The sequence below is a fragment of the Sebastes umbrosus genome, chromosome 7, assembly GCF_015220745.1.
Source record: "Sebastes umbrosus isolate fSebUmb1 chromosome 7, fSebUmb1.pri, whole genome shotgun sequence".
Taxonomy (NCBI): domain Eukaryota; kingdom Metazoa; phylum Chordata; class Actinopteri; order Perciformes; family Sebastidae; genus Sebastes; species Sebastes umbrosus.
The window spans coordinates 14,730,548-14,758,259 of record NC_051275.1 but is presented as its reverse complement, the minus strand read 5'-3'; the positions used below and the strand labels follow the sequence as shown (position 1 = coordinate 14,758,259).

Here is a 27,712-nt window from a genome sequence, read left to right as displayed (position 1 = left end):
GTGGCAGCTCGATTCTCTGAAGGTGTGGCCACTGTTCCAAATCTTCCTGCATTGGAATGTTGTCTTTGGACACTGGAATGTCTTTGTGGGTGTAAATGTCAGGTAAGTCAACATAAATGTTCTCTTTCAAACCACACACCTCTAATCCTGAAAGATGGTAGCTTGACTCCAACTTTTCCTGACCCATTGTGCGAAGCAGAATTTGAGTTTTCTTGCCTTCAGTCTCAAGCTGTCTCATCAGCTTCTCAGAGCAGAATGTGGCTTGGCTTCCATTATCCATGAATGCATAGGTCTCAATTATCTTGTTGCTTTTCTTTAACTTGACACACACTGGCACAATTGACAGAACACGACTGTCCTTTCCGGCCCCGGTGGCTCCACAAGTTCCACCTGAAATGTGTGTTGATTCATTAGTCGTAGTATTTTCAGTGGTGCTTTTCTGTCTGCTCTCAAATGCTTCCTTATCTTCCCTTGTGAAATGAAGCATGCTTGGATGTCTCTTAGAGCAGTGCTCACATGTAGCTCTTTTCTTACAGTCTTTACTCAAATGTCCTGGTGTCAAACATGCAAAGCATAGACCCTTTACTTTGAGAAACTGTATTCTTTCCTTGTAAGGCTGGTTTCTGATTTTGTGGCATTCTGCCAAGGCATGTTGTTTTCCACAGTATACACATGGCTTGTGGAAGGCATTACTGGTGTAACATGAGAAATCTTTACTGTTTTCAGATGAACTTTCATTTGATGCTGGTGCTACACTTGTGGCAAATGCAGTCCCCTTTGGCCTAGGTGCTTGATTCATTCTCACATTTGCATAAGGTTTTCCCTTATCTTCAGCACTCTTTATGTCCCCAAACACAGGATCTGCAGCTATTTTAGCTTGCCTGTTTATGAATCTGATCAAATCTGGAAACTTTGCTCTTTTTCCACTTTTCTCTTGAATGTCGAAGGCAGAAACTCTCCACATTTCTCTCATTTTGTATGGTAGCTTAGAGACAATGACTCTGATGTTAGTAGGATTCTCCATGTCTTGAAGCTGGTCAATGTCTTACATTGCATTGTTACAACCTGTGAGAAACAGGGAGTAACTATGAAGAGCCTTAGCGTCATGTGGTTTAATTTGCGGCCAGTTGAGGGCCCTGTTTATGTATGCAGATGCAATTTTCAGTTCGTTACCATAGTGATATGTCAGCAATTTCCTTGCCTCGATGTAGCTTTGATGAGGACTCATGTGCTGACAACTTCTGACCAAGTCTCTGGGTTCACCTCTGGTAAACTGTTCAAGGTAATATAACCTGTCACCATCACTATCAGCTTTGTCATGAATAGTATGGTCAAAAGCCCTTAAGAATGATCTTAACTCAAGTGGATCACCACTGAAAACTGGAACATCTCTTTGGGGCAGATGTGACAGTCTCTGTTGTTTGACTAACATCTCAGTGATGTCATTTTGTTTCAACATCACTTCACATAGGTTGATTGCATTTCCATTGTAATCATTTTGCTGTATGTCATCTTCTTGTTTCATTTGATAGTCATTTGCATTTGACTGCTCGTTATGTTCATAACGTATTTCTGGCTCTTGGCTGCTTAGCTGCTGATTGACCACTAAGCTTGCATCGCGGTGATCAATTACATCACCATTACAGCTCTCATACTCACAATTTTCCAACGCCTTTATTTTGGCTGTAGAGGCAGCAATAGCTGTGTCGATATCAAGCTGTTCCCTTTTTGCCTTTAACTTGCATTCTTCATGTTCCATTTTTGCCTTTAACTTGCATTCTTCGATGTCTAATGCTTGTCTCTGTTTCAGGGATGCTGCACGTGCAAGTAAAGCGGCACGTTCTGCTTGTTCCTTATGTCGTACAGATGATATGGAGGAGACTCTGGATGATCTTGATGAGCTGCTGGTAACTGTGCTTCGTGCAACATATGACCCAGATTTCTTTTTTGCTGGTGTATCAGTTACAGATACACTATCATCTGGATTCACATCTTCTTGATGTTGCTCCCTCGTTGTAGAAATCCATTTTTCAACTTCATTCATGAAATTACTGAATTGTTCCTCTTTTGGCTTGTACCAAAGCCTTTGGTCAGCATCCTTTTCTTCTTCAGGTAACAGCAACAGTACATCCTCATTTGCATCAATAAACTCCTTTAGTAGTTTTGAGCATTCACACAAATGTTCATCAACAATTTCTGGACTCTCATTATCTTTCATTAGTCCATTAATCTTATTTGTTTTTGATGTTAACTGTGACAGTTTAGATCTCCTTGCATTTATATGCCTGGTCAGTCGATCTTCCAAACCTCTTTCGGTGTATTTTGGTGCCCTCTTGTGGCCAGACCTGCCGCTGCAGCTCTGGGCTCTCGACGTCGAATTCTGTCTGTCGTCGTCCGCCATCTTAGCTGTTTACACAACTTCTAGCTCAACAAGTGTTCATGAGAAATGGTCTATGACACAAAGCACAGCAGGCTTTCTTCACAAATGTCATCTTCTTAAGACCAAAACATCCTTGCTGTCTCATTTTCTTTAGAAGTTGAGTATCATATGTTTATTCATTTTCGGGACATTTCTGCAGCATATCTGTGTCCATGCTGTCTTCAGACAGTTTCCTTATGTCTTCTTATAACTTTGGGCACTTATCTGAAACCGTAGTTTATTCCTTCTGTTCAGTTCTTTTGTCGTCATGGCGACGCAGCAGTAGGCCTGCTCCTCGTGAGCTGGTTGTTTTACTTAATGTAGTGGCTATCTTTAGTCTTCATACTTCTATCTTCGTCTTAACTTACTTTCTGTCATTAACCACACTTCAAGGACGACATCACAATGTTTTACGCGTTGAGTCGGCCCGGTAGCAACGCCAACGGCAACGGTAAAACAACCGTGTTGCTCCGCCGGTAACTCATTTTATTTACAACTGAACCTTTTCACAATAAAAGTCATTTCACAATAAAAGTTCACTTCCTGTCCCTAAGTCACGTGTGTACGGAAGCCTCACAGGACTAAACTCAAATTCACAGTGGTAAACATACAGGAAGGAATCACCATATATAGTCATAATATTCTCTCATATTTAACTGACATATATTTCTCACTGAACTTCAGCAAATAATATTATCAACACAATAAACATAAGCTTGGCACTAGTAAATGGCGCTTACAAATATCTTACACTTGTATTGTTACCACTTTATTTTATTTCAATAAAAATAAGTAAAAGAATGTAAAAACTATTCATGACTTCCTGTCTCTTCATTTTAATGAGAACAATAGGGCCCTCACCATGTACACTGTCATCACAAGAGAACAATATCAACATTTACAAAAAACAAAAAGGTGAAAAGGCATTGTTAATATGAAAAAAAAACACTTGAAAATAACCTGAACCGGGTTCTCTTTTTCAGGAATGCCATGTTCACACTCAAACAGTTACAAATATTCACACCTTGAACCCGACTAGTGGATATAGCTCCACTGAATTTAACCTTTAATCTTAAAGACCTTGCTTAAGGGCTCATCGGTGGTCTGTCGATTGAACCAGCGACCAAAAGTCACAAGAAAGCATACGATATATCATGAATATATATATGTATATATACTAAACATGTTTTCAGGGTTTCATTTAGTACACACCAGCAAAACGAAGGCTACATTAGTACATTGACATGCATGCTAACAACCATCGAAACCTATCGTGCTGGTGTTAGCATAACATTTAGCATGTTAGTATGCTAAATAAAACACTGCTATTCAGAGCCACTTGCTGGACAGTTAATATATTGTAATTGTGATGAATGTATCCAAATAAAACTACTTCTTTGATATGTACAAATACATATAAGGTATAGTTGAAATATACACAGCTCTTGTTGTAGATTTGGCGAAATAGAAAAATTCTCGTGATTTGAAACAAACTTGTTGATATCCTCAGTCTGCAGCTTAAGTATGATTTAACTTACAGTAATATTTACATAATGGTCTTAGAAACAGATTGTACCATCTCAAATCAAGAACAACAAAGTGATATGACATCATTATAGAGTGATTCGATAAGAGGACAATCTGCAGAAGTATAAAGCTCTGCCCATCACAGGAGACGCACCTGTTGGTCAGCGATAGAAGAGCTCATCACAGCGTACAGGTTAGTGTGTGTGCCTGTTTGTACCAGATGTGTGACTGTGCCTATGTCATGTTACTGTTTGTGCTTTTTGTGGGAGCCTTTGGAGCAGAGGAAGACATGGTGCTCTGTGAGATGCTGGGTAGCCGAGAGTTTCCTCTGTTATCTAAGGAAGGAGATATCACTATTGGAGGAGTTTTCTACATCCAAAAAGAAATGTTGAAGACTTCGCTTTCTTTCACAAATGCTCCAGAACCTTTCATATGCTCCGGGTACTATTTGTTGTCTTCTTTGTTATTGGTTTTGATTTAAGTCGAAAAGTTCTTAGTTAAAACTGTTCTCTCTCTCTTCAGGATGAATATGATACAATTTCACTTTGCCCAAACAATGATTTTTGCCATCCAGGAGATCAACAATAGCAGCTCTCTGCTGCCTAATATCTCAATTGGTTATAAGGTGTTTGACAACTGTGCTTCAACACTGTTTTCAACGAGTGTTGTGATGGGTCTAATAAATGGGCAGGAAAGGACTTTGGGTCAAACCTGCTCTGGCCAGTCATCTGTTCATGCCATCATCGGACCCTCCGATTCCTCCTCATCCATTGGGATGCAACAAATTGCAGGGGTTTTCCAAATACCAATGGTAAATATGTGTCATATTTTTAATAATATTTTTACCATGTTCCTTTTTTACAATGTAGCATAAAGGGACCATCAACAAACACTGAATTCTGGTGGTATTATGGTTCATTTCATGGCTATAAGTTCAGGATTAAGGTTGCCAGGGTTTGCACAGATGCAGCAAATTGAGTCAAAAGTCTACCTGTTGTCAGTTATTTCTTATATTATAATGTTATAAATGTGTTTGTTTTGTATCCCACCTTTTCTTTCCTATTAGATCAGTTACTATGCCACTTGTGCTTGTTTGAGTAACAGAAAGGAGTACCCCTCCTTCTTCAGAACCATCCCTAGTGACTACTATCAGAGCAGAGCCCTGGCAAAACTGGTAAAGCACTTTGGCTGGACATGGGTTGGGGCAGTTAGAAGTGACAATGACTATGGTAACAATGGCATGGAAACATTTATCACAGCTGCAAGGCAAGAGGGGGTGTGCATCGAGTACTCAGAGGTCATCTCAAGCACTGACTCCAGTGGGCATATTGCCAGGGTGGTCAGAGTGATCCAAAGCGGCAGTGCAAAGGTTTTAGTTGCCTTCCTCTCCCAGGAGATAGAAATGCTGCTTGAGGAAGCTCTGAAGCAGAACTTAACTGGGCTGCAGTGGGTGGGCAGTGAGTCTTGGATTACGGAAAGTCCTCTGGCCACCAAGGGGTACTCGGGAATCCTGACAGGATCTCTGGGTTTCACCCTCCGAAAAGCAAAGATCCCAGGCCTGAGAGAATTTCTTTTGCAGGTTAACCCAAGTCAAGACCCTCATAATAATCTGGTGAGAGAGTTCTGGGAAGCCACATTTGGTTGCAGTTTCCAACCCAGTCTGCATGGTCAGGCCCAGTGCTCTGGTTCTGAAAGACTAGAGGACATCAACAATCCTTTCACAGATGTGTCAGAACTAAGGATATCCAACAATGTGTATAAGGCTGTGTATGCTGTGGCTCATGCCTTGCATAACATGTTGAAATGTGGACAAAGTGGTGAAGCGGTGAATCAGTCCTGTATCTGGAAAGATTTTTTAGAGCCAAAAGAGGTTAGAGGTCCCCTTCAAGAATTAAGTAAATAATTTAAATAAAAACCCTGTACTTTAAATTATTCACCATTATTCTCTTTTGGTAGGTTGTGAAACACCTCCAAGATGTGAATTTCACCCTTCAGTCAGGAGAAACTGTGGGTTTTGATGAAAACGGAGACCCTGCAGCAACTTATGAGCTGTTGAACTGGCAAAGAAACCAAGCAGGAGATGTTGTGTTTGTGGCTGTAGGGAGCTACGATGCCTCACTACCGAATGGAAAGCAGTTTATCATGAACGGAATAAACACAACATGGGCTGCCGGATCCCCAAAGGTACCAAACAAACATGTTAGGTATGAAATAGGCTACACATTGTGGAGGTTGATTTTAAAAGTATTATCTGTGATTCCCATCATTAAAAATAGGTACATTCTGCATTGTTTAGGAAGTCATATAAAAGTAAAAACATGACAAGCCAAGTGCACAGAGTTTTACTTCTGATGTATATTGATGTCCAAGATCAAGGTATAAAGCTTAAACTAGTTTTTAGGAACCCTAGAAAAGACCCTAATGCTGATTAAATCAAACCAATTAAATTAAAGCTGCTGTCAGTAACTTTCAGCAAATATGATAAAAAGTTAATTTTATAATACTGTCACTATATCCTGACAATAATACATGAGACAGATTATTTGTGAAAAAAATGATTCTTCTTCTGCGTCATCATAGTGCCTCTAATAGCATTTGAAATTTCCTACCGTGCCCAAATAAACACAACCAATCAGAGCCAAGGAGTCTCTAGAGCCGCTGTCAGTCACTGCTCGCGAAATTCGTGAACTCCGATTAAACAGTCAAACTAGGCAGCGTTGATCAAACATATTCTAAAGACTCCTCGGCTCTGATTGGCTGTCTTCCTTCAGTGCTTTGAAATCTAGAAAAATCATAAGCAGAGCAGTACACAAAGTAATATGAATATTTTTTCTTTTCAGATTATCTATCTCATGCACCTCTGTCAGTGTATAGTCACTGTTATATAAAACTTTTTTTTATCATATTTTCTCAAAGTTACAGACTGTAATTTTAAGTATTTAGACTACAAGGCAACAAACTATGAGTAACTGATGAGTTGTGGTGTTGTTACAGAGGCCACAGTCTGTCTGCAGTGAGAGTTGTCTGCCAGGTTTCCGGCAGGCTGTGATTAAAGGCAAACCCATCTGCTGTTTCTCCTGCATCGCCTGTGCTGATGGAGAGATCAGTAACTCCAGCAGTGAGTAGATCTGTAATTTATTATGAAATATTTGTATGAAATCAATGCTTTCCAGTATCTTTATAAGTCACTTAATATAGCAGGTGCTTATTTTAATATGAGCTCTGCTCTAATAACTCGCAGCTGACAGCATGAACACATTTCAGCGTTCCATGTTTTCCATTCAGATTCTGCCGAGTGTTCACGGTGTCCACTGGAGTACTGGTCAAATGAAGATCACAGCCAGTGTGTTCCAAAGGTGATCGAGTTCCTATCTTACGGAGAAACCATGGGCGCCCTCCTCGCTGCTTTCTCATTGGTCGGAGCAAGTTTAACACTGGGGATATCATGTGTCTTCTTTCGCTTTCGTCACACACCGCTCATCAAAGCCAGTAACTCTGAGCTGAGCTTCTTGCTGCTCTTCTCCTTGACTCTTTGTTTCCTATGCTCTCTGACCTTCATCGGCCGGCCCTCTGAGTGGTCCTGCATGCTACGACACACAGCATTCGGCATCACCTTTGTCCTGTGCATGTCTTGTATCTTGGCTAAAACCATGGCAGTGGTGAACGCCTTTAATGCTAATAGGCCATCGAACACAGTTCTTCAGTGCTCTGCTCCGCTTCAGAGAACAAGCGTTCTCAGCTGTACTTTACTGCAGGTGTTAGTTTGTGTGCTGTGGTTAACTCTTGCCCCGCCATTCCCCTACAAAAATACAGCTCATGCCACTGAAAGGATTATTCTAGAGTGTGATTTAGGTTCACCTATCGGGTTCTGGGCTGTGCTGGGGTATATAGGACTCCTGGCTGTGCTCTGCTTCGTCTTCGCTTTTCTGGCTCGAAAGTTACCTGATAATTTCAATGAAGCTAAATTCATCACCTTCAGCATGCTGATATTCTGTGCAGTCTGGATCACATTTATCCCAGCGTATGTCAGCTCTCCGGGGAAGTTCACTGTGGCTGTGGAGATATTTGCTATTTTAGCCTCCAGTTATGGACTACTTCTCTGTATATTTGCACCAAAGTGCTTTATTATTGTTCTCAAACCTGAATTGAACACAAAAAAACATCTGATGGGGAAAACAGGATCCCATTAAACATAAATTAAATGACAGTCTTTGACTTTTTTATTTCTAGACTTGTGGCTTGGTTTCAATTTGGAAGTGACCCCAGAATACTTTTCATGATAATATATGTATTATTTAGCTTTCTTTTTTTCTGTATCAAAATATAAAAAAAGCAACAAAGCAGCTGTAATGTTTTTTCTTTTTCGAAGTCAATTCAACATTGTTGACACTCCGCGACCCCTAATGGGATAAGCTGTTGCAGATGATGGATTATGAATTTGCATTTCATATGAAAAAAAAACAACAACTTTAAAAATATCTTTAGTACATCTGACTCATTGAACTTTTATCTGACTAAAGATTGTTAGAATCGGTGGCCCCGACCATGGGTCTGAAATATCAGTAGCCTAACTGTACTGTGTATTGGTAAATCCATGACGCGGTCCATGGTGCTGAACTTGCAGATGGATTTGTAATTCAGACTTTTTATCTGTGTCTGTTCTGTTTTACATTTTTCATTGTTATAGATTTGGCAAATAAAAAAATCCATCTTTGAAACAAACTTGCTGATATTCTCAGTTTCCAGCTAAAGTATGTTTCCCCCTCATCACACCCCCCTACAATTTAACTTACAAGAATAATAACATAATGGTCTTAGAAAAAAAATATACCATCTGAAATGAAGAACAACAAAGTGATGTCACATCATTAAACAGTGATTCGACAAGAGGACCATCTGCAGAAGTATAAAGCTCTGCCCATCACAGGAGACGCACCTGTTGGTCAGCGATAGAAGAGCTCATCACAGCGTACAGGTTAGTGTGTGTGCCTGTTTGTACCAGATGTGTGACTGTGCCTATGTCATGTTACTGTTTGTGCTTTTTGTGGGGGCCTTTGGAGCAGAGGAAGACATGGTGCTCTGTGAGATGCTGGGAAGCCCAGAGTTTCCTCTGTTATCTAAGGAAGGAGATATCACTATTGGAGGAGTTTTCTACATCCAAAAAGAAATGTTGAAGACTTCGCTTTCTTTCACAAATGCTCCAGAACCTCTCATATGCTCCGGGTACTATTTGTTGTCTTCTTTGTTATTGGTTTTGATTTAAGTCGAAAAGTTCTTAGTTAAAACTGTTCTCTCTCTCTTCAGGATGAATATGATACAATTTCACTTTGCCCAAACAATGATTTTTGCCATCCAGGAGATCAACAATAGCAGCTCTCTGCTGCCTAATATCTCAATTGGTTATAAGGTGTTTGGCAACTGTGCTTCAACACTGTTTTCAACGAGTGTTGTGATGGGTCTAATAAATGGGCAGGAAAGGACTTTGGGTCAAAGCTGCTCTGGCCAGTCATCTGTTCATGCCATCATCGGACCCTCCGATTCCTCCTCATCCATTGGGATGCAACAAATTGCAGGGCTTTTCCAAATACCAATGGTAAATATGTGTCATATTTTTAATAATATTTTTACCATGTTCCTTTTTACAATGTAGCATAAAGGGACCATCAACAAACACTGAATTCTGGTGGTATTATGGTTCATTTCATGGCTATAAGTTCAGGATTAAGGTTGCCAGGGTTTGCACAGATGCAGCAAATTGAGTCAAAAGTCTACCTGTTGTCAGTTATTTCTTATATTATAATGTTATAAATGTGTTTTTTTTGTATCCCACCTTTTCTTTCCTATTAGATCAGTTACTATGCCACTTGTGCTTGTTTGAGTAACAGAAAGGAGTACCCCTCCTTCTTCAGAACCATCCCTAGTGACTACTATCAGAGCAGAGCCTTGGCAAAACTGGTAAAGCACTTTGGCTGGACATGGGTTGGGGCAGTTAGAAGTGACAATGACTATGGTAACAGTGGCATGGACACATTTATCACAGCTGCAAGACAGGAGGGGGTCTGCATCGAGTACTCAGAGGTCATCTCAAGGACTGACTCCAGTGGGCATATTGCCAGGGTGGTCAGAGTGATCCAAAGCGGCAGTGCAAAGGTTTTAGTTGCCTTCCTCTCCCAGGAGACAAAAATGCTGCTTGAGGAAGCTCTGAAGCAGAACTTAACTGGGCTGCAGTGGGTGGGCAGTGAGTCCTGGATTACGGCAAGTCATCTGGCCACCAAGAGGTACTCGGGAATCCTGACAGGATCTCTGGGCTTCACCATCCGAAAAACAAAGATCCCAGGCCTGAGAGAATTTCTTTTGCAGGTTAACCCAAGTCAAGACCCTCATAATAATCTGGTGAGAGAGTTCTGGGAAGCCACATTTGGTTGCAGTTTCCAACCCAGTCTGCATGGTCAGACCCAGTGCTCTGGTTCTGAAAGACTAGAGGACATCAACAATCCTTTCACAGATGTGTCAGAACTAAGGATATCCAACAATGTGTATAAGGCTGTGTATGCTGTGGCTCATGCCTTGCATAACATGTTGAAATGTGGACAAAGTGGTGAAGCGGTGAATCAGTCCTGTATCTGGAAAGATTTTTTAGAGCCAAAAGAGGTTAGAGGTCGCCTTCAAGACTTAAGTAAACATTTAAAATAATAACCCTGTACTTTAAGTTATTCACCATTATTCTCTGTTGGTAGGTTGTGAAACACCTCCAAAATGTGAATTTCACCCTTCAGTCAGGAGAAACTGTGGGTTTTGATGAAAACGGAGACCCTACAGCAACTTATGAACTGGTGAACTGGCAGAGAAACCAAGCAGGAGATGTTGTGTTTGTGGCTGTAGGGAGCTACGATGCCTCATTTCCGAAAGGAAGACAGTTTATCATGAACGGAATAAACACAACATGGGCTGCCGGATCCCCAAAGGTATCAAACAAACATGTTAGGTATGAAATAGGCTACATAATGTGGAGTTTGATTTTAATTAAAGTATTAAGTGTGATTACCATTATTAAAAATAATTCAATTCTGCATAGTTTAGGAAGTCTTATAAAAGTTAAAAACAAAACAAAACAAAAATACACATATATAAAAATGATTGATATGCAAGATCAAGGTATAAAGCTCAAGCAATACTTTTTAAACCATGAATAAGACCGTAATGCTGACAAAATTAAACCAAATAAATTAAAGCTGCTCTCAGTAACTTTGAGCAAATATGATGAAAATGTATTTTTACAAAACAGTCACTATATCCTGACAATAGTACAAGAGACAGATAATCTATTAAAAAAACATCATCTTCCTCTGTATTGTCCTAGTGCTTCTAATGGCATTTGAAATGTCCTACCCTGCCTGAACAAACACAACCAATTAGAGTTGAGCAGTCTCTGGGCAGCAAAAGCTGTGAACTCCGAACAAATGGTAAAACTAGGAAGCGCTGATCAAAAATGAATCAAGATTGTGTTACTGTTGTGCTTATTTCTCGCCTCAAATGTTTTCAAACATTTTTCAGCTAAACAGTAGACTAAAATATATTTCTGAAAACATTTGAGGCAAGAAATAGACATTACAGTAACATCATTTTGTTTCATGTTTGATCAGCGCTGCCTTTTTTGGCAGTGTGATCGGAGTTTGTGAGTTTTGCAAGCAGTGATTGACAGCTGATCTATAGACCCCTTGTCTCCAATTGACTGTTTTTATCATATTTGCTCATTATTTGCTTTAAGTAATTGGATAACAGGGGCAACAAACTATGAGTAACTGAGGAGTTGTGGTGTTGTTACAGAGGCCACAGTCTGTCTGCAGTGAGAGTTGTCTGCCAGGTTTCCGGCAGGCTGTGATTAAAGGCAAACCCATCTGCTGTTTCTCCTGCATTGCCTGTGCTGATGGGGAGATCAGTAACTCCAGCAGTGAGTAGATCTGTAATTTATTATGTAATATTTGTATGAAATCAATGCTTTCGAGTATCTTTAAAAGTCACGAAATACAGCAGGTGCTTATTTTAATATGAGCTCTGGTCTAATAACTCGCAGCTGACAGCATGAACACATTTCAGCGTTGCATGTTTTCCATTCAGATTCTGCCGAGTGTTCAGAGTGTCCACTGGAGTACTGGTCAAATGAAGATCACAGCCAGTGTGTTCCAAAGGTGATCGAGTTCCTATCTTATGGAGAAACCATGGGCGCCCTCCTCGCTGCTTTCTCGTTGGTCGGAGCAAGTTTAACACTGGTGGTGTCATGTGTCTTCTTTCACTTTCGTCACACACCTCTCGTCAAAGCCAGTAACTCTGAGCTGAGCTTCCTGCTGCTCTTCTCCTTGACTCTGTGTTTCCTGTGCTCTCTGACCTTCATAGGCCGGCCCTCTGAGTGGTCCTGCATGCTGCGACACACAGCATTCGGCATCACCTTTGCCCTGTGCATGTCTTGTATCTTGGCTAAAACCATGGCAGTGGTGAACGCCTTTAAGGCTAAAAGGCCCTCAAACACAGTCCCTCAGTGCTCTGCTCCGCTTCAGAGAACAAGCGTTCTCAGCTTTACTTTACTGCAGGTGTTAGTTTGTGTGCTGTGGTTAACTCTTGCCCCGCCATTCCCCTACAAAAATACAGCTCATGCCACTGAAAGGATTATTCTAGAGTGTGATTTAGGTTCACCTATTGGGTTCTGGGCTGTGCTGGGGTATATAGGACTCCTGGCTGTGCTCTGCTTCGTCTTCGCTTTTCTGGCTCGAAAGCTGCCTGATAATTTCAATGAAGCCAAATTCATCACCTTCAGCATGCTGATATTCTGTGCAGTCTGGATCACATTTATCCCAGCATATGTCAGCTCTCCTGGGAAGTTCACTGTGGCTGTGGAGATATTTGCTATTTTAGCCTCCAGTTATGGACTACTTCTCTGTATATTTGCACCAAAGTGCTTTATTATTGTTCTCAAACCTGAATTGAACACAAAAAAACATCTGATGGGGAAAACAGGATCCCATTAAACATAAATTAAATGACAGTCTTTTACTTTTTTATTTCATGACTTGTGGCTTGGTTTCAATTTGGAAGTGACCCCAGAATACTTTTCATGACAACATATGTATTATTTAGCTTTCTTTTTTTCTGTATCAAAATATAAAAAAAGCAACAAAGCAGCTGTAATGTTTTTTCTTTTTCGAAGTCAATTCAACATTGTTGACACTCCGCGACCCCTAATGGGATAAGCTGTTGCAGATGATGGATGATGAATTTGCATTTCACATGAAAAAAAACAACAACTTTAAAAAATATCTTTAATACACCTGACTCATTGAACTTTTATCTGACTAAAGATTGTTAGAATCGGTGGCCCCGACCATGGGTCTGAAATATCAGTAGCCTAACTGTACTGTGTATTGGTAAATCCATGACGCGGTCCATGGTGCTGAACTTGCAGATGGATTTGTAATTCAGACTTTTTATCTGTGTCTGTTCTGTTTTACCTTTTTCATTGTTATAGATTTGGCAAATAAAAAAATCCATCTTTGAAACAAACTTGCTGATATTCTCAGTTTCCAGCTAAAGTATGTTTCCCCCTCATCACACCCCCCTACAATTTAACTTACAAGAATAATAACATAATGGTCTTAGAAAAAAAATATACCATCTGAAATGAAGAACAACAAAGTGATGTCACATCATTAAACAGTGATTCGACAAGAGGACCATCTGCAGAAGTATAAAGCTCTGCCCATCACAGGAGACGCACCTGTTGGTCAGCGATAGAAGAGCTCATCACAGCGTACAGGTTAGTGTGTGTGCCTGTTTGTACCAGATGTGTGACTGTGCCTATGTCATGTTACTGTTTGTGCTTTTTGTGGGGGCCTTTGGAGCAGAGGAAGACATGGTGCTCTGTGAGATGCTGGGAAGCCCAGAGTTTCCTCTGTTATCTAAGGAAGGAGATATCACTATTGGAGGAGTTTTCTACATCCAAAAAGAAATGTTGAAGACTTCGCTTTCTTTCACAAATGCTCCAGAACCTCTCATATGCTCCGGGTACTATTTGTTGTCTTCTTTGTTATTGGTTTTGATTTAAGTCGAAAAGTTCTTAGTTAAAACTGTTCTCTCTCTCTTCAGGATGAATATGATACAATTTCACTTTGCCCAAACAATGATTTTTGCCATCCAGGAGATCAACAATAGCAGCTCTCTGCTGCCTAATATCTCAATTGGTTATAAGGTGTTTGGCAACTGTGCTTCAACACTGTTTTCAACGAGTGTTGTGATGGGTCTAATAAATGGGCAGGAAAGGACTTTGGGTCAAAGCTGCTCTGGCCAGTCATCTGTTCATGCCATCATCGGACCCTCCGATTCCTCCTCATCCATTGGGATGCAACAAATTGCAGGGCTTTTCCAAATACCAATGGTAAATATGTGTCATATTTTTAATAATATTTTTACCATGTTCCTTTTTACAATGTAGCATAAAGGGACCATCAACAAACACTGAATTCTGGTGGTATTATGGTTCATTTCAGGGCTATAAGTTCAGGATTAAGGTTGCCAGGGTTTGCACAGATGCAGCAAATTGAGTCAAAAGTCTACCTGTTGTCAGTTATTTCTTATATTATAATGTTATAAATGTGTTTTTTTTGTATCCCACCTTTTCTTTCCTATTAGATCAGTTACTATGCCACTTGTGCTTGTTTGAGTAACAGAAAGGAGTACCCCTCCTTCTTCAGAACCATCCCTAGTGACTACTATCAGAGCAGAGCCTTGGCAAAACTGGTAAAGCACTTTGGCTGGACATGGGTTGGGGCAGTTAGAAGTGACAATGACTATGGTAACAGTGGCATGGACACATTTATCACAGCTGCAAGACAGGAGGGGGTCTGCATCGAGTACTCAGAGGTCATCTCAAGGACTGACTCCAGTGGGCATATTGCCAGGGTGGTCAGAGTGATCCAAAGCGGCAGTGCAAAGGTTTTAGTTGCCTTCCTCTCCCAGGAGACAAAAATGCTGCTTGAGGAAGCTCTGAAGCAGAACTTAACTGGGCTGCAGTGGGTGGGCAGTGAGTCCTGGATTACGGCAAGTCATCTGGCCACCAAGAGGTACTCGGGAATCCTGACAGGATCTCTGGGCTTCACCATCCGAAAAACAAAGATCCCAGGCCTGAGAGAATTTCTTTTGCAGGTTAACCCAAGTCAAGACCCTCATAATAATCTGGTGAGAGAGTTCTGGGAAGCCACATTTGGTTGCAGTTTCCAACCCAGTCTGCATGGTCAGACCCAGTGCTCTGGTTCTGAAAGACTAGAGGACATCAACAATCCTTTCACAGATGTGTCAGAACTAAGGATATCCAACAATGTGTATAAGGCTGTGTATGCTGTGGCTCATGCCTTGCATAACATGTTGAAATGTGGACAAAGTGGTGAAGCGGTGAATCAGTCCTGTATCTGGAAAGATTTTTTAGAGCCAAAAGAGGTTAGAGGTCGCCTTCAAGACTTAAGTAAACATTTAAAATAATAACCCTGTACTTTAAGTTATTCACCATTATTCTCTGTTGGTAGGTTGTGAAACACCTCCAAAATGTGAATTTCACCCTTCAGTCAGGAGAAACTGTGGGTTTTGATGAAAACGGAGACCCTACAGCAACTTATGAACTGGTGAACTGGCAGAGAAACCAAGCAGGAGATATTGTGTTTGTGGCTGTAGGGAGCTACGATGCCTCATTTCCGAAAGGAAGACAGTTTATCATGAACGGAATAAACACAACATGGGCTGCCGGATCCCCAAAGGTATCAAACAAACATGTTAGGTATGAAATAGGCTACATAATGTGGAGTTTGATTTTAATTAAAGTATTAAGTGTGATTACCATTATTAAAAATAGTTCAATTCTGTATAGTTTAGGAAGTCTTATAAAAGTTAAAAACAAAACAAAACAAAAATACACATATATAAAAATGATTGATATGCAAGATCAAGGTATAAAGCTCAAGCAATACTTTTTAAACCATGAATAAGACCGTAATGCTGATAAAATTAACCAAATAAATTAAAGCTGCTCTCAGTAACTTTGAGCAAATATGATGAAAATGTATTTTTACAAAACAGTCACTATATCCTGACAATAGTACAAGAGACAGATAATCTATTAAAAAAACATCATCTTCCTCTGTATTGTCCTAGTGCTTCTAATGGCATTTGAAATGTCCTACCCTGCCTGAACAAACACAACCAATTAGAGTTGAGCAGTCTCTGGGCAGCAAAAGCTGTGAACTCCGAACAAATGGTAAAACTAGGAAGCGCTGATCAAAAATGAATCAAGATTGTGTTACTGTTGTGCTTATTTCTCGCCTCAAATGTTTTCAAACATTTTTCAGCTAAACAGTAGACTAAAATATATTTCTGAAAACATTTGAGGCAAGAAATAGACATTACAGTAACATCATTTTGTTTCATGTTTGATCAGCGCTGCCTTTTTTGGCAGTGTGATCGGAGTTTGTGAGTTTTGCAAGCAGCGATTGACAGCTGATCTATAGACCCCTTGTCTCCAATTGACTGTTTTTATCATATTTGCTCATTATTTGCTTTAAGTAATTGGATAACAGGGGCAACAAACTATGAGTAACTGAGGAGTTGTGGTGTTGTTACAGAGGCCACAGTCTGTCTGCAGTGAGAGTTGTCTGCCAGGTTTCCGGCAGGCTGTGATTAAAGGCAAACCCATCTGCTGTTTCTCCTGCATCGCCTGTGCTGATGGGGAGATCAGTAACTCCAGCAGTGAGTAGATCTGTAATTTATTATGTAATATTTGTATGAAATCAATGCTTTCGAGTATCTTTAAAAGTCACGAAATACAGCAGGTACTTATTTTAATATGAGCTCTGCTCTAATAACTCGCAGCTGACAGCATGAACACATTTCAGCGTTGCATGTTTTCCATTCAGATTCTGCCGAGTGTTCAGAGTGTCCACTGGAGTACTGGTCAAATGAAGATCACAGCCAGTGTGTTCCAAAGGTGATCGAGTTCCTATCTTATGGAGAAACCATGGGCGCCCTCCTCGCTGCTTTCTCGTTGTTCGGAGCAAGTTTAACACTGGTGGTGTCATGTGTCTTCTTTCACTTTCGTCACACACCTCTCGTCAAAGCCAGTAACTCTGAGCTGAGCTTCCTGCTGCTCTTCTCCTTGACTCTGTGTTTCCTATGCTCTCTGACCTTCATAGGCCGGCCCTCTGAGTGGTCCTGCATGCTGCGACACACAGCATTCGGCATCACCTTTGCCCTGTGCATGTCTTGTATCTTGGCTAAAACCATGGCAGTGGTGAACGCCTTTAAGGCTAAAAGGCCCTCAAACACAGTCCCTCAGTGCTCTGCTCCGCTTCAGAGAACAAGCGTTCTCAGCTTTACTTTACTGCAGGTGTTAGTTTGTGTGCTGTGGTTAACTCTTGCCCCGCCATTCCCCTACAAAAATACAGCTCATGCCACTGAAAGGATTATTCTAGAGTGTGATTTAGGTTCACCTATTGGGTTCTGGGCTGTGCTGGGGTATATAGGACTCCTGGCTGTGCTCTGCTTCGTCTTCGCTTTTCTGGCTCGAAAGCTGCCTGATAATTTCAATGAAGCTAAATTCATCACCTTCAGCATGCTGATATTCTGTGCAGTCTGGATCACATTTATCCCAGCATATGTCAGCTCTCCTGGGAAGTTCACTGTGGCTGTGGAGATATTTGCTATTTTAGCCTCCAGTTATGGACTACTTCTCTGTATATTTGCACCAAAGTGCTTTATTATTGTTCTCAAACCTGAACTGAACACAAAAAAACATCTGATGGGGAAAACATGATCCCATTAAACATAAATTAAATGACAGTCTTTTACTTTTTTATTTCATGACTTTTGGCTTGGTTTCAATTTTGAAGTGACCCCAGAATACTTAATGTGATAACATACGTATTATTTAGCTTTCTTTTTTCTTTATCAAAATATAAACAAAAGCAACAAAGCAGCTGTAATGTTTTTTTTTTTTTCTAAGTCAATTCAACATTGTTGACTGGCAGCTAAACTCACATTTTGATTTCAGGTATTTCCATGATGTAGGGAATCCTACCTATCTGGTGCTACAATCCGTAGTTGAAAATACTTGCGTTGAAATAGTAATAATAATAATTATTTGCATTTCATATGAAAAAAAACAACAACTTTAAAAAACATCTTTAGTACACCTGACTCATTGATCTTTTATCTGACTAAAGATTGTAAGAATCGATGGCCCCAACCATGGCTCTGAATATCAGTAGCCTAACTGTACTGTGTATTGGTAAATCCATTACGCTGTCCCTGGTGCTGAACTAGCAGATGGATTTGTAATTAGGGCCCGAGCACGAAGTGCAAGGAAACCTATTGTTTATCTTGGTATTATTATTATTTTTCTGCCCGGAGATTGCCTTTTTGGGACCTTACCCATCCCCAAAAAGTCACTAAAAGTGGAATATGCGTCAGAAGTGGCGCGAAATTCAATATTCTGGAGTGATTGGGCTTGGGTGTCACCAGCGGGCGAGGTAGCGCCCCCTAATGTAGGCAGTTTTTCAGGGAAAGTTTTTTTGATCTTCACTAAATTCTAGTATGTCATTGTTCACATCCTCAAACCCGTATTATTTTTTCGGCCAACAGGAAGTCAGCTATCTTGGACTTCCTGCGTGATTTTAAAATTTATGAACACATGTTTGAGGACTTTAGGATGCACAAAAACTCATGACACTTTACACGCACATCTAAACTAGTAATTACTTTGATTTAGTGGTAAAATGTTGCTGGGGCGTGGCATTTTGGCTCTCTAGCGCCCCCTTATGTCTTTTATCCTTTGAACATGCCTATGATGCCCTTGGTATACTCGAAAACTCATGAAAGTTGTCAAAAAGATGGACACCTGCGATTTAATTCAGCGTGTTTAGTGGGCTCTATAGCGCCCCTAATGCGTGGAAGGTCGTAGTTTGGTCAAAGGTGATCCTATATTCATGAAATTTGTTAGGTACATCCTGCTCATTATTGCTAACATATTCGTCATCGGGTTTCATTAGCTCCGCCCACCCGGAAGTCGGCCATCTTAGAATATGTGCGTTTTTCATTTATTTTTTGCATACTTTTACAAACTTCTCCTAGAGAGTTCATCAGATTCGCGTGAAATTTGGGTGGTATAACCCTCAAACTACTGTGATGCTAATCTGCGAAGGAAGTTTTGATCGCTCAAACGGTGATGTCGTACGTGAATTTCGATTAGTCGCCATGACACAGGAGGCTGTTGTTACTTGACTTTACATAGTCTGATCTGCCCCAAATTTCACAAGCTGGATAATAGTCCAGGCCTAAAGACATATATGTGCCATTATGAGTGAAAGTCATAGCGCCCCTACAGGAAACAGGAAATTCTTGTAAATTGATTTTACATTGTCTGATCTGCCCCAAATTTTGTAGGCATAATCCTCCTCATTATTTCAGACATATTCCTCATTGAGTTTCATTAGCTCCGCCCAACCGGAAGTCGGCCATCTTGAATATTAGGTCATTTTGTTACCATATCCAGGCGCTGTACTTTAACGAACTCCTCCTAGATATTTAACCCGATCAACTTGAAATTTGGTCAGTAGTATCTTAAGACCTTTGTGATGAAAATCTATTCAAAGATCAAAAACTTATTGAACTATGTTGCTGTGGTAGGGCGGCGAAAATGCGCCTTTCCCCAAAAAACAGGAAGTTGTTGTAACTTTGGCGTATAGTAACCAATCTGCTCCAAATTTCTCATGCGAGATAAAAGTCCCTGTGTGACGACATCCACATGCAAATTTTGGCTCGCAGTCATAGCGCCACCTAGTGGTAACAGGAAATATCATGTTTTAGACGTTGATGTTCTCTGCATCAAAAATGATTCACATCTACCTCAAATTAGGTCAGAAAAGCCTTAAGACCTCGATGATGCTTCCTTTCGAAAATCGGGAGTTTCTATTGAACGGCATCGCCGTGGTGGCATGGCGAATTTCGATGAGTCGCCATGACACAGGAGGCTGTTGTTACTTGACTTTACATAGTCCGATCTGCCCCAAATTTCACAAGCTGGATAATAGTCCAGGCCTGAAGACATATATGTGCCATTATGAGTGAAAGTCATAGCCCCCTCTACAGGAAACAGGAAGTTGTTGTAAATTGACTATGCATCAACTATGTCCAATCTTCATCAAATTTGACATGTTTTACATGAGTCCCGGCCTGAAGACGTATAAGTACCATTATTGAGTTATGGTGATAAGGCAAACTATTGGACTGTCTGTAAACTGACTGTACAGCATTGTGTTGCAACGGGATCCAGAGCAGCACGTCAGAGTGCTTCATGAAATTGTCATTTTGGTCAAGACAGAGATATAGGATTTCTGATAAGAAGTTGAAATTGGGTAATATCTGGAAACAAGTATTGAAACAGACATGAAAATGCTGTACAATATTTACATGTGTGAATGTAAGGAATGATTGTACTATAGTTACATGTCTAACATGTAGTGGTAGCTAGCCATGACACCAAGGTAGATTAGAGTGGTTGTTATTGGAAATTAGTTTGTGCAATAACTTCATTCACATGCTTAATAAGAATCCATGCCTGTGGACATATGTTTGTAAATTGTGAGTTATACTGTTGACAGTTGTCAACAAGAAGATACTTGTATGTGACACATATGTTTGGGAAGTGTAGGATGAGCCTTAACAATAAACAAGGACACTGCAGGGAGTCGAACCCCATCCCTGTAAACAGAGAGTCCATCACCAGTGTCTTTTCTTTTTGTGGCTAAATTGTTAGAAAAAGCAAAACCTGCATTACATTATCAATGTTTAGCATTTTTAGAATACTTTTTAGAATGAATGCACAATAGGCATGGGATTGGATATAATTTGACTTATAGACAAGCTATTGTAATGCAGAACAATACATAAAGTAGATGTTGTGTTAATTTGTTAGAATACTTACACCATGTGATTGTAGTTCGACTAGCTGTATTTGTTATATTGTTACATAACCCAAGTTATTGTACATTTTGTTATTGCTATAATATGTGGCGGATTAGAAATCCAGACAACAGTTATGCATCAACTCGACAGGGATGAAGGCAACATTTGCATGTCACCTCTCCCTATTTCAACCGTCAATACATAAGCAAAATTACCTCTCCCTATCTCAACCGTCAATACATAACCCAAGTTATTGTACCTTATGTTATTGCTTTAAGAAGTTGCGGATTAAAAATCCAGACAACAGTCATGTATCAACTCAATAGGGATCAAGATAACATTTGCATGTCACCTCTCCCTATCTCAGCCGTCAATACATAACCAAAAACATGTACATTATGTTATCGCATTAAGAAGTTGCTGATTAGAAAACCAGACGGTCAGGCATGTCTTTCTCTTTTTTGTTGAATGTACAATGAATGGCTTCATGTGTACTAAAATAAACAGGCACAACCTGTGTGTTACTATTATATTGGCTTGTGTGTTTTATGTAGACATGATCAATCATTGTTCCACTTTCTGTAGTGGGTTCTGTTACTGTCTGCATGTATCCTAAACTTGCCACTAAAGTTGACACTGACAATGACTTCAGCTCGTTGTGGTTGAAGTCTCCCAAAATTACAATATTGTCTGATGTCGAAGCAATAATGTTGCTCAGCTGTTTCACATTCTTTTTGAATAAAGATAGTGGATATGTGGGTGGCCGGTAAAGTACCGCTACAATCATGTCTTCTCTAATGAAATGACAGCATATGCATTCTAGATCAACATTTGGTGTATCCATGATTTGGTACTCCAAATGTTCCTGACAATAAATGCCAACACCTCCATGTTGCATGTCTTTGAATGATTTCAAAGTAGTGTTGTCTGTGTTGTATGCATAGCAACGTGGAGCGCTATGGAAATTATAATTTTCAATAACAGTATGGTTATTTGGTACACTTGCAGGTAGCCAAGTTTTTGTGACTGCTATACAACTGACACTATATGGCTGGACTGAAACTCTTAAGTCAGGCAAATGTCCACGTAAACTTTGCACATTGACTAGGAATGCTGTGAATAATTGACTGTTGTTTGCTAGCGTATTAGCAGAGGATACCAATTTTGGCATTTGTATAATGGAACTGTGGATGTTTTCTTTGCAGTAAATTGCTTTCTCTGCAAAATTGTGGATGGTCAGCCCAGTTAGTCTTTTGACACGGCTTAAAGCAACATATGCCTGACCTGCAGCACAAATCTTCTTAAGCGAAACTACAGCTTCCTCAACAGTTAAACCCTGCACTTTGTGTACTGTGCAAGCCCATGCTAATTTTAATGGGAATTGCCTACGTGATCCTCTCTTACTGTTAACCCTGTCTGCCTCCATATAAATTGGAGTAGCAAACCTATTTTCACTAGGTAATTGTCTACTCTGCCTTCTTTTTCTTCCTACATTTTCCTCATCAAAGTGCACTAACACAGTGCTGGCAACGGTATTATTAACATTTGTGACAAGGTCGACTACAACTCCACAAACTCCATTAACCAATCCATCAGACACATCAATGTTCTTCACCAACATCACACAGGCACCCTTTCCTAACATAAATTTTTGGGGTAAACAAGAATTGTACACCTTTGAGAAGTGCCCCGTTTTCAGCTCTAGACGTCCTGTTGATTTATTTTTCTCAAAGTCCTGAGCCTCTAGACAAATGAAGTCTGGGCAGCACACAGTCAACTGTTTAACATTGTGCTCATCCACTTTTTGTGGGAAAAATAAGCAATGCAGAAGAGCCTTCCCCAGTTTCACATTTTTTCAGCAAGTCAACATCACTAGCTTGAAGCGGTGTGCCCTTAGCATGTGTACGCAACCTGTTGAGAAGTTCTGCGAAGGTAGAATTTTGCTGACGAACAATAGTTGTCAATTCGACAACTGCAAAATTGCCATTCCACAAATCAATTGGAGTATTCTCCAAATACATTGGCTTTCCCCTTACTGGGCTCAGTTGGAAGAAGTCTCCTACTGCTATTATGCATACCTTACCAAAAGGTGAATGGTCACCAGTCTGCTTAATCTGTCTAAGTCTACCATGAACATAAGCCAGCAAGTTATGGTCTACCATGGAAATCTCGTCAATTACCAATATCTGCAAATCAGATAAAGAAGCACATATGGTATTGACTTTTTCCTCCCCTAAAGGTGTGTATGGTAGTTTGACATCTATTCCTATAGAGAAAGTGCTGTGGATTGTGCCAGCTCCTAAATTAAATGCAGCAATCCCAGTTGGAGCAGTCAACAACATAGTGACTCTGTCTGGTGCACTTGCTACTTGTGACAGCAACCTAGTTGCTTCATAGTGAATGGCCTTAATCAGATGTGTCTTGCCTGTCCCAGCACCTCCTGTAATAAATACAGGGAAAGGTTCTGGCTTCAACATCAACATGTTCATTATCCACTTTTGGTTGCTCTCGAATTTCCTGTTCACATTCTAACTGCTCTAGCTGTTGCTCAGGACACATTTCACACCATGCATCTTCAAGACCACCTGTGCCATTGAATACATTCTCAGCATGAACAATGTATTCGCCTTCCTTTTCATACTTTTGCCTGTTGACATCAACTGCAGCCTTAGCATTTTGAACAATGCCATTAAATGTACACTGACCATTATGATAATATTGTTCAAAATTTTGATAGGCTGTTGGTTTCAAATCAACATCCAAACAATAAGGTAGGAAAAGTTGCAAAATGCTTTGGAAGTATTTCTCAGAGTCGGAGTCTGGTTTGAAGCGTGCATATCGCACAACTGCTGGCTGTGTCCTCGTTCTCTTCCTAACAAAACCTAAATCTTTCCCCAATTTTATTTTTGCTGTCGCCTTCTCTGTCTTGGCTAAAACTCGATATTCTGACACAAATGTAGCTAAACACATCTCATTGAAGATGTTCTCCTCTGGCCTGGCTTTATAACGATCAACATGACTCGTCATCCACATATCCTGCTCACTGAGGTCCTGTGTCTGTACCTTCAGAGGCAAACTCAAACGTGTAGAATGTAGGTATAAACATAACCTTACGAGAACATTCCTTGAGATGCATATTTGTTACCCTATATACTGCCTCTTGTGCACACACATCGCGGTTGTGTAAATACACACTGCCCAACTTTTTCAAAGTGGCTTTGGCATCTGTATTACCTTGCTTAGCCTCATTCTGAGCATTACTTAACAATAATCCCATCTGACGTTCAGCTTTGGATATGTATGAAATAATGTACACAATGCAGGCATATGCGTCTACAATATATTGTATGTCCATGTTTGCATTCCAAGCCTTAAGCAGATCTTTGTTGTATGGATTTACCCACACATCGTTAACTTGACGTTTCAACACAACTTCAGATTTCTTAACTACGCATTCACATGCTGATTCAAACTTGTGTTGGTCAATACCTAGACTGTCAAACAACTGTGTCACTGAAGTAAAGGCAGATTTTTCATCTGTTAATGCCCATTTAACTGAAGACATTATTTTACTAGCCTGTTCTTTGGTCAATTTATCTGTCAATTTCTCATGTTTTACAGAACAAGAACATGTATTGTCTGTACAATCACAAGTTTTCCCTGCAACATCTGCATTACTGACTCTGGGAATAAATGTGCGCTCACTAGGTGGTCTTGGGAAATTGAATCGGCATACCGTATTCTTCTTCCTGCACGTCTTTGAATGTCTCCTTTTCCATTTGTACAGTTGAGACTATTTCAAGAAGTTCCTCATCATCATGTGGTAGTTCACATGTGATATATTTGTCAACAAATGTAACTACATGCTCATCACTCTGTCTATCAACTTGAGGGCTGTTTTCTATCCAGAAAATTGCGTGAATGTGAGGACTCCCTCTCTGCTGAACCTCAACACGATAGAAATAATCTACTACTTTCCCTATTGGTTGACTGGGTGAAAATATGACATCCTTCAAAAAGGTATGCCATCTGTAGTCAAACATGCGAGCAGCAGTAACAGGGTTGCGTCGCAAAAGATCACATTTGGCTGCCCAGTCTAAATCTTCAGGATTCTCACTTCTACCCTCTTGATGCAACATACAACTTAACAAATTTCCCTATGTCATGTCAGCTGATGAGAAAGAACAGAAGAAAGTAGGCAGACCAATCTGTCTAACCATTGCAAACAAATCCTTTTGGATCCCAGACCAAAAAGCAGGGGTGCCTCGAATTGGCTTCATAAACCTATATCCCTCATCATTCTGAAAGAAACGTTGCAAAGACTGGTTGTTATTCAGCATGTCAGCTGAGATTTTAGATGTATTATTCCAATCATGCCCCTTGCATAAAGCTATTGAAATGTTGGATGAAACCTGATCCACTTCACTCATGTATTGGGCATAGAAAATATATTCAAAATTTGTAGCAAACCTGCCATCAGCATTCAAGATGCTATTATTAACATAGCGTGACAAAGTCAATCTATTGTTACTCGGAAGTCCAACATATCATGACTTCCGATTGGGAATAAAGTTGGGAAACTTTTTGCCTCATTAGTTTTATCTTGGAGGACTTGAACAGGGGGTTGCACCCTCAGCAGGTGCAACATTTAAATTTTTGTCAAAGTGATCTAATATCTCCTGCCCTAAGTCTATTGGCTGAAGGCATGTATCCATGAACATGCCATGTGATTGGCGATAATGTAAATTGTCTGCTTCAGCACTTGCCTCCCCTTCCACATCCACATGCATAGCTTCATCGTTGCCTTGTTCAAAATCATTTAGCCAATCATTATTGAATGCTATATCCAAGGCCAACATCTTCATAAAAGGAATGTGTAATGTAATCAAATGCTGTTCTAAACTATTAAGACAACTCAGCTCTGGAGGAATAGGATACAAATGCAAGTTGTTAACAATGCTCTCTGCTGGCATTTCACCTCGATTTGACTTAAAACCACTTCATAAACCGAAAAACAATCACCCACTGCAACATTATTGACCAGATGCTGTTTTATAAGTAGGCTAAATGGATATTAAATTAAATACAAAAAAACTCACCTTCACACCAAAATTAACTGGTTTGGAGATCAAACTTCGTAGAATCCTATGAGGGTCCTCAAAGCAGATTGTACTCTCTCGTTAAAAATCAAGAAAGTGGGTTCCTGCTGAGAGAATCTCGAATATATGGGCCAACATGTGGGTTTCTGTGGGCGTGTCTAAAAACAAGGAACTAATCACAACACAGGTGGGGTTCTGTGGAAGACACCAACAACAAGGCACCAACGAAACAAAACACTGTCTGGGAAAAACTCTACATAAAAATACAATTTAAAACGAATATAATCTTTTCTTGTGGGTTAATCCGTGATAAAAATACTAAGAACATATTAAGAAATATGAATCTTGTAACCTCCAATGATGAAACAAAAATTTTCCTTCTAACTTTTCCATATATATATATATATATATATATAACACATATAACCAAGCAATCTGTAACAGAGGGTTTCTCATATTATACAAACAGGCTAAAGTAATGTTTTACAAAAACCCTGGAAAAGGTAAAAGTTTTTCATGGACCCACGAGCTACTTCAGAAAGAAGTGCTCATTTATGTATTAAGAAAATTCTCATAATAATCAAGCTAAATAAACTATATAAAAAATCTCTTGGATCCTAATAAAATACATGTATTGTGACAATGCCCCACAGTAACTGTTTTATAATATTTGTACTTGTGTTCAAGGTATCCTATTGTTCCAGTATTGTAGTGTTCAGCAACACAATGTGGCAAACAGAAAAACTATGTGACACATTTCAAAATGCACAAAGATGAAAACTTTTATTGTCATTTCACAAATATACTGGACATGTTTTAACTGTTTAATGGTAAAATAGCTGAATCAGTACCAGTGTTGGTACTTTAAATCAGAGCTCATTTACACATTCTTGCACCAGTTAATGGGCCATAGGTGGGTCATTGTCATCAAACCAGTGTTGGTACTTTTACATCAGAGCTCATTTACACATTCTTGCACCAGTTAATGGGCCATAGGTGGGTCATTGTCATCAAACCAGTGTTGGTACTTTACATCAGAGCTCATTTACACATTTTTGCACCAGTTAATGGGCCATAGGTGGGTCATTATCGTCAAACTGGCATTTACAGTCTAATCAAGCAGCTGATATGCATATGTATGGTACCAAGTCTATAGTGAAACCTGTTTAAAAGACATGCAGATTATTTACATTTAAAACCTTGCATGGAACCAATTGTTGAGTCTTGATATTAGTTTGATTACATGTTAGGTACACCAAAACATTTTAATATATGAATAATATAGTACATACATATGACTTTCTAAAATTACATTTTGTAGTATAACTTTTGGAGTAAATGTGATGTTTGTCGATGCACTTAAACCAGAGAAAAGCTGAGATCAAATGAGACTGATTACCTCTGTGAGACCCACAATAGACCTGTTTTTGTCTTCATTAGGGGTGTCCAGGGGGTCTTTAAGGGGGGATAGCAGGTCTACAGTAGATGTTCCATAGAAGAGCGGAGAATTTACATGATTCGCCATTGAAAGACAAACTGTTGTTGACTGTACTTGGTCCAATCTGCCCCAAACTTGATCTACTTCATAAGAGTTCAGGCCTGAGGACATTTACATGGCAATATTGATTCATAGTCACAGCCCTACCTACTGGCAACAGGAAGTCAGCGATAT

The 27,712-nt window shown here is 39.9% G+C and overlaps 3 protein-coding genes across 3 annotated transcripts; all 3 read left to right on the top strand.

Moving 5' to 3' along the window:
* Positions 1-4,220: 4,220 nt before the first annotated feature.
* Positions 4,221-8,416, top strand: LOC119491788 (extracellular calcium-sensing receptor-like). The gene is made up of 6 exons (XM_037776009.1): positions 4,221-4,387; positions 4,469-4,757; positions 5,013-5,816; positions 5,903-6,130; positions 6,941-7,064; positions 7,232-8,416. The coding sequence occupies exons 1-6, from the start codon at positions 4,236-4,238 to the stop codon at positions 8,134-8,136; spliced, it is 2,502 nt and encodes an 833-aa protein (XP_037631937.1). The 5' UTR covers positions 4,221-4,235; the 3' UTR covers positions 8,137-8,416.
* Positions 8,417-9,002: 586 nt separating this feature from the next.
* Positions 9,003-13,151, top strand: LOC119491716 (extracellular calcium-sensing receptor-like). Its single transcript, XM_037775915.1, has 6 exons — positions 9,003-9,169; positions 9,251-9,539; positions 9,794-10,597; positions 10,684-10,911; positions 11,774-11,897; positions 12,065-13,151. Exons 1-6 carry the CDS (start codon positions 9,018-9,020, stop codon positions 12,967-12,969), a joined length of 2,502 nt encoding a protein of 833 aa, XP_037631843.1. The 5' UTR covers positions 9,003-9,017; the 3' UTR covers positions 12,970-13,151.
* A 684-nt stretch (positions 13,152-13,835) lies between these two features.
* Positions 13,836-17,866, top strand: LOC119491707 (extracellular calcium-sensing receptor-like). Its single transcript, XM_037775906.1, has 6 exons — positions 13,836-14,002; positions 14,084-14,372; positions 14,627-15,430; positions 15,517-15,744; positions 16,606-16,729; positions 16,897-17,866. Exons 1-6 carry the CDS (start codon positions 13,851-13,853, stop codon positions 17,790-17,792), a joined length of 2,493 nt encoding a protein of 830 aa, XP_037631834.1. The 5' UTR covers positions 13,836-13,850; the 3' UTR covers positions 17,793-17,866.
* Positions 17,867-27,712: the final 9,846 nt, after the last annotated feature.

Coding starts and splice junctions, on each gene's coding strand:
- LOC119491788 (XM_037776009.1), top strand. CDS start 4,236: ATGGTGCTCTGTGAGATGCTGGGTAGCCGAGAGTTTCCTCTGTTATCT. Junction 4,758..5,012: donor GGGTTTTCCAAATACCAATG/GTAAATATGTGT, acceptor CTTTCCTATTAG/ATCAGTTACTATGCCACTTG. Junction 5,817..5,902: donor ATTTTTTAGAGCCAAAAGAG/GTTAGAGGTCCC, acceptor CTCTTTTGGTAG/GTTGTGAAACACCTCCAAGA.
- LOC119491716 (XM_037775915.1), top strand. CDS start 9,018: ATGGTGCTCTGTGAGATGCTGGGAAGCCCAGAGTTTCCTCTGTTATCT. Junction 9,540..9,793: donor GGCTTTTCCAAATACCAATG/GTAAATATGTGT, acceptor CTTTCCTATTAG/ATCAGTTACTATGCCACTTG. Junction 11,898..12,064: donor GGAGATCAGTAACTCCAGCA/GTGAGTAGATCT, acceptor TTTTCCATTCAG/ATTCTGCCGAGTGTTCAGAG.
- LOC119491707 (XM_037775906.1), top strand. CDS start 13,851: ATGGTGCTCTGTGAGATGCTGGGAAGCCCAGAGTTTCCTCTGTTATCT. Junction 14,003..14,083: donor GAACCTCTCATATGCTCCGG/GTACTATTTGTT, acceptor CTCTCTCTTCAG/GATGAATATGATACAATTTC. Junction 15,431..15,516: donor ATTTTTTAGAGCCAAAAGAG/GTTAGAGGTCGC, acceptor CTCTGTTGGTAG/GTTGTGAAACACCTCCAAAA.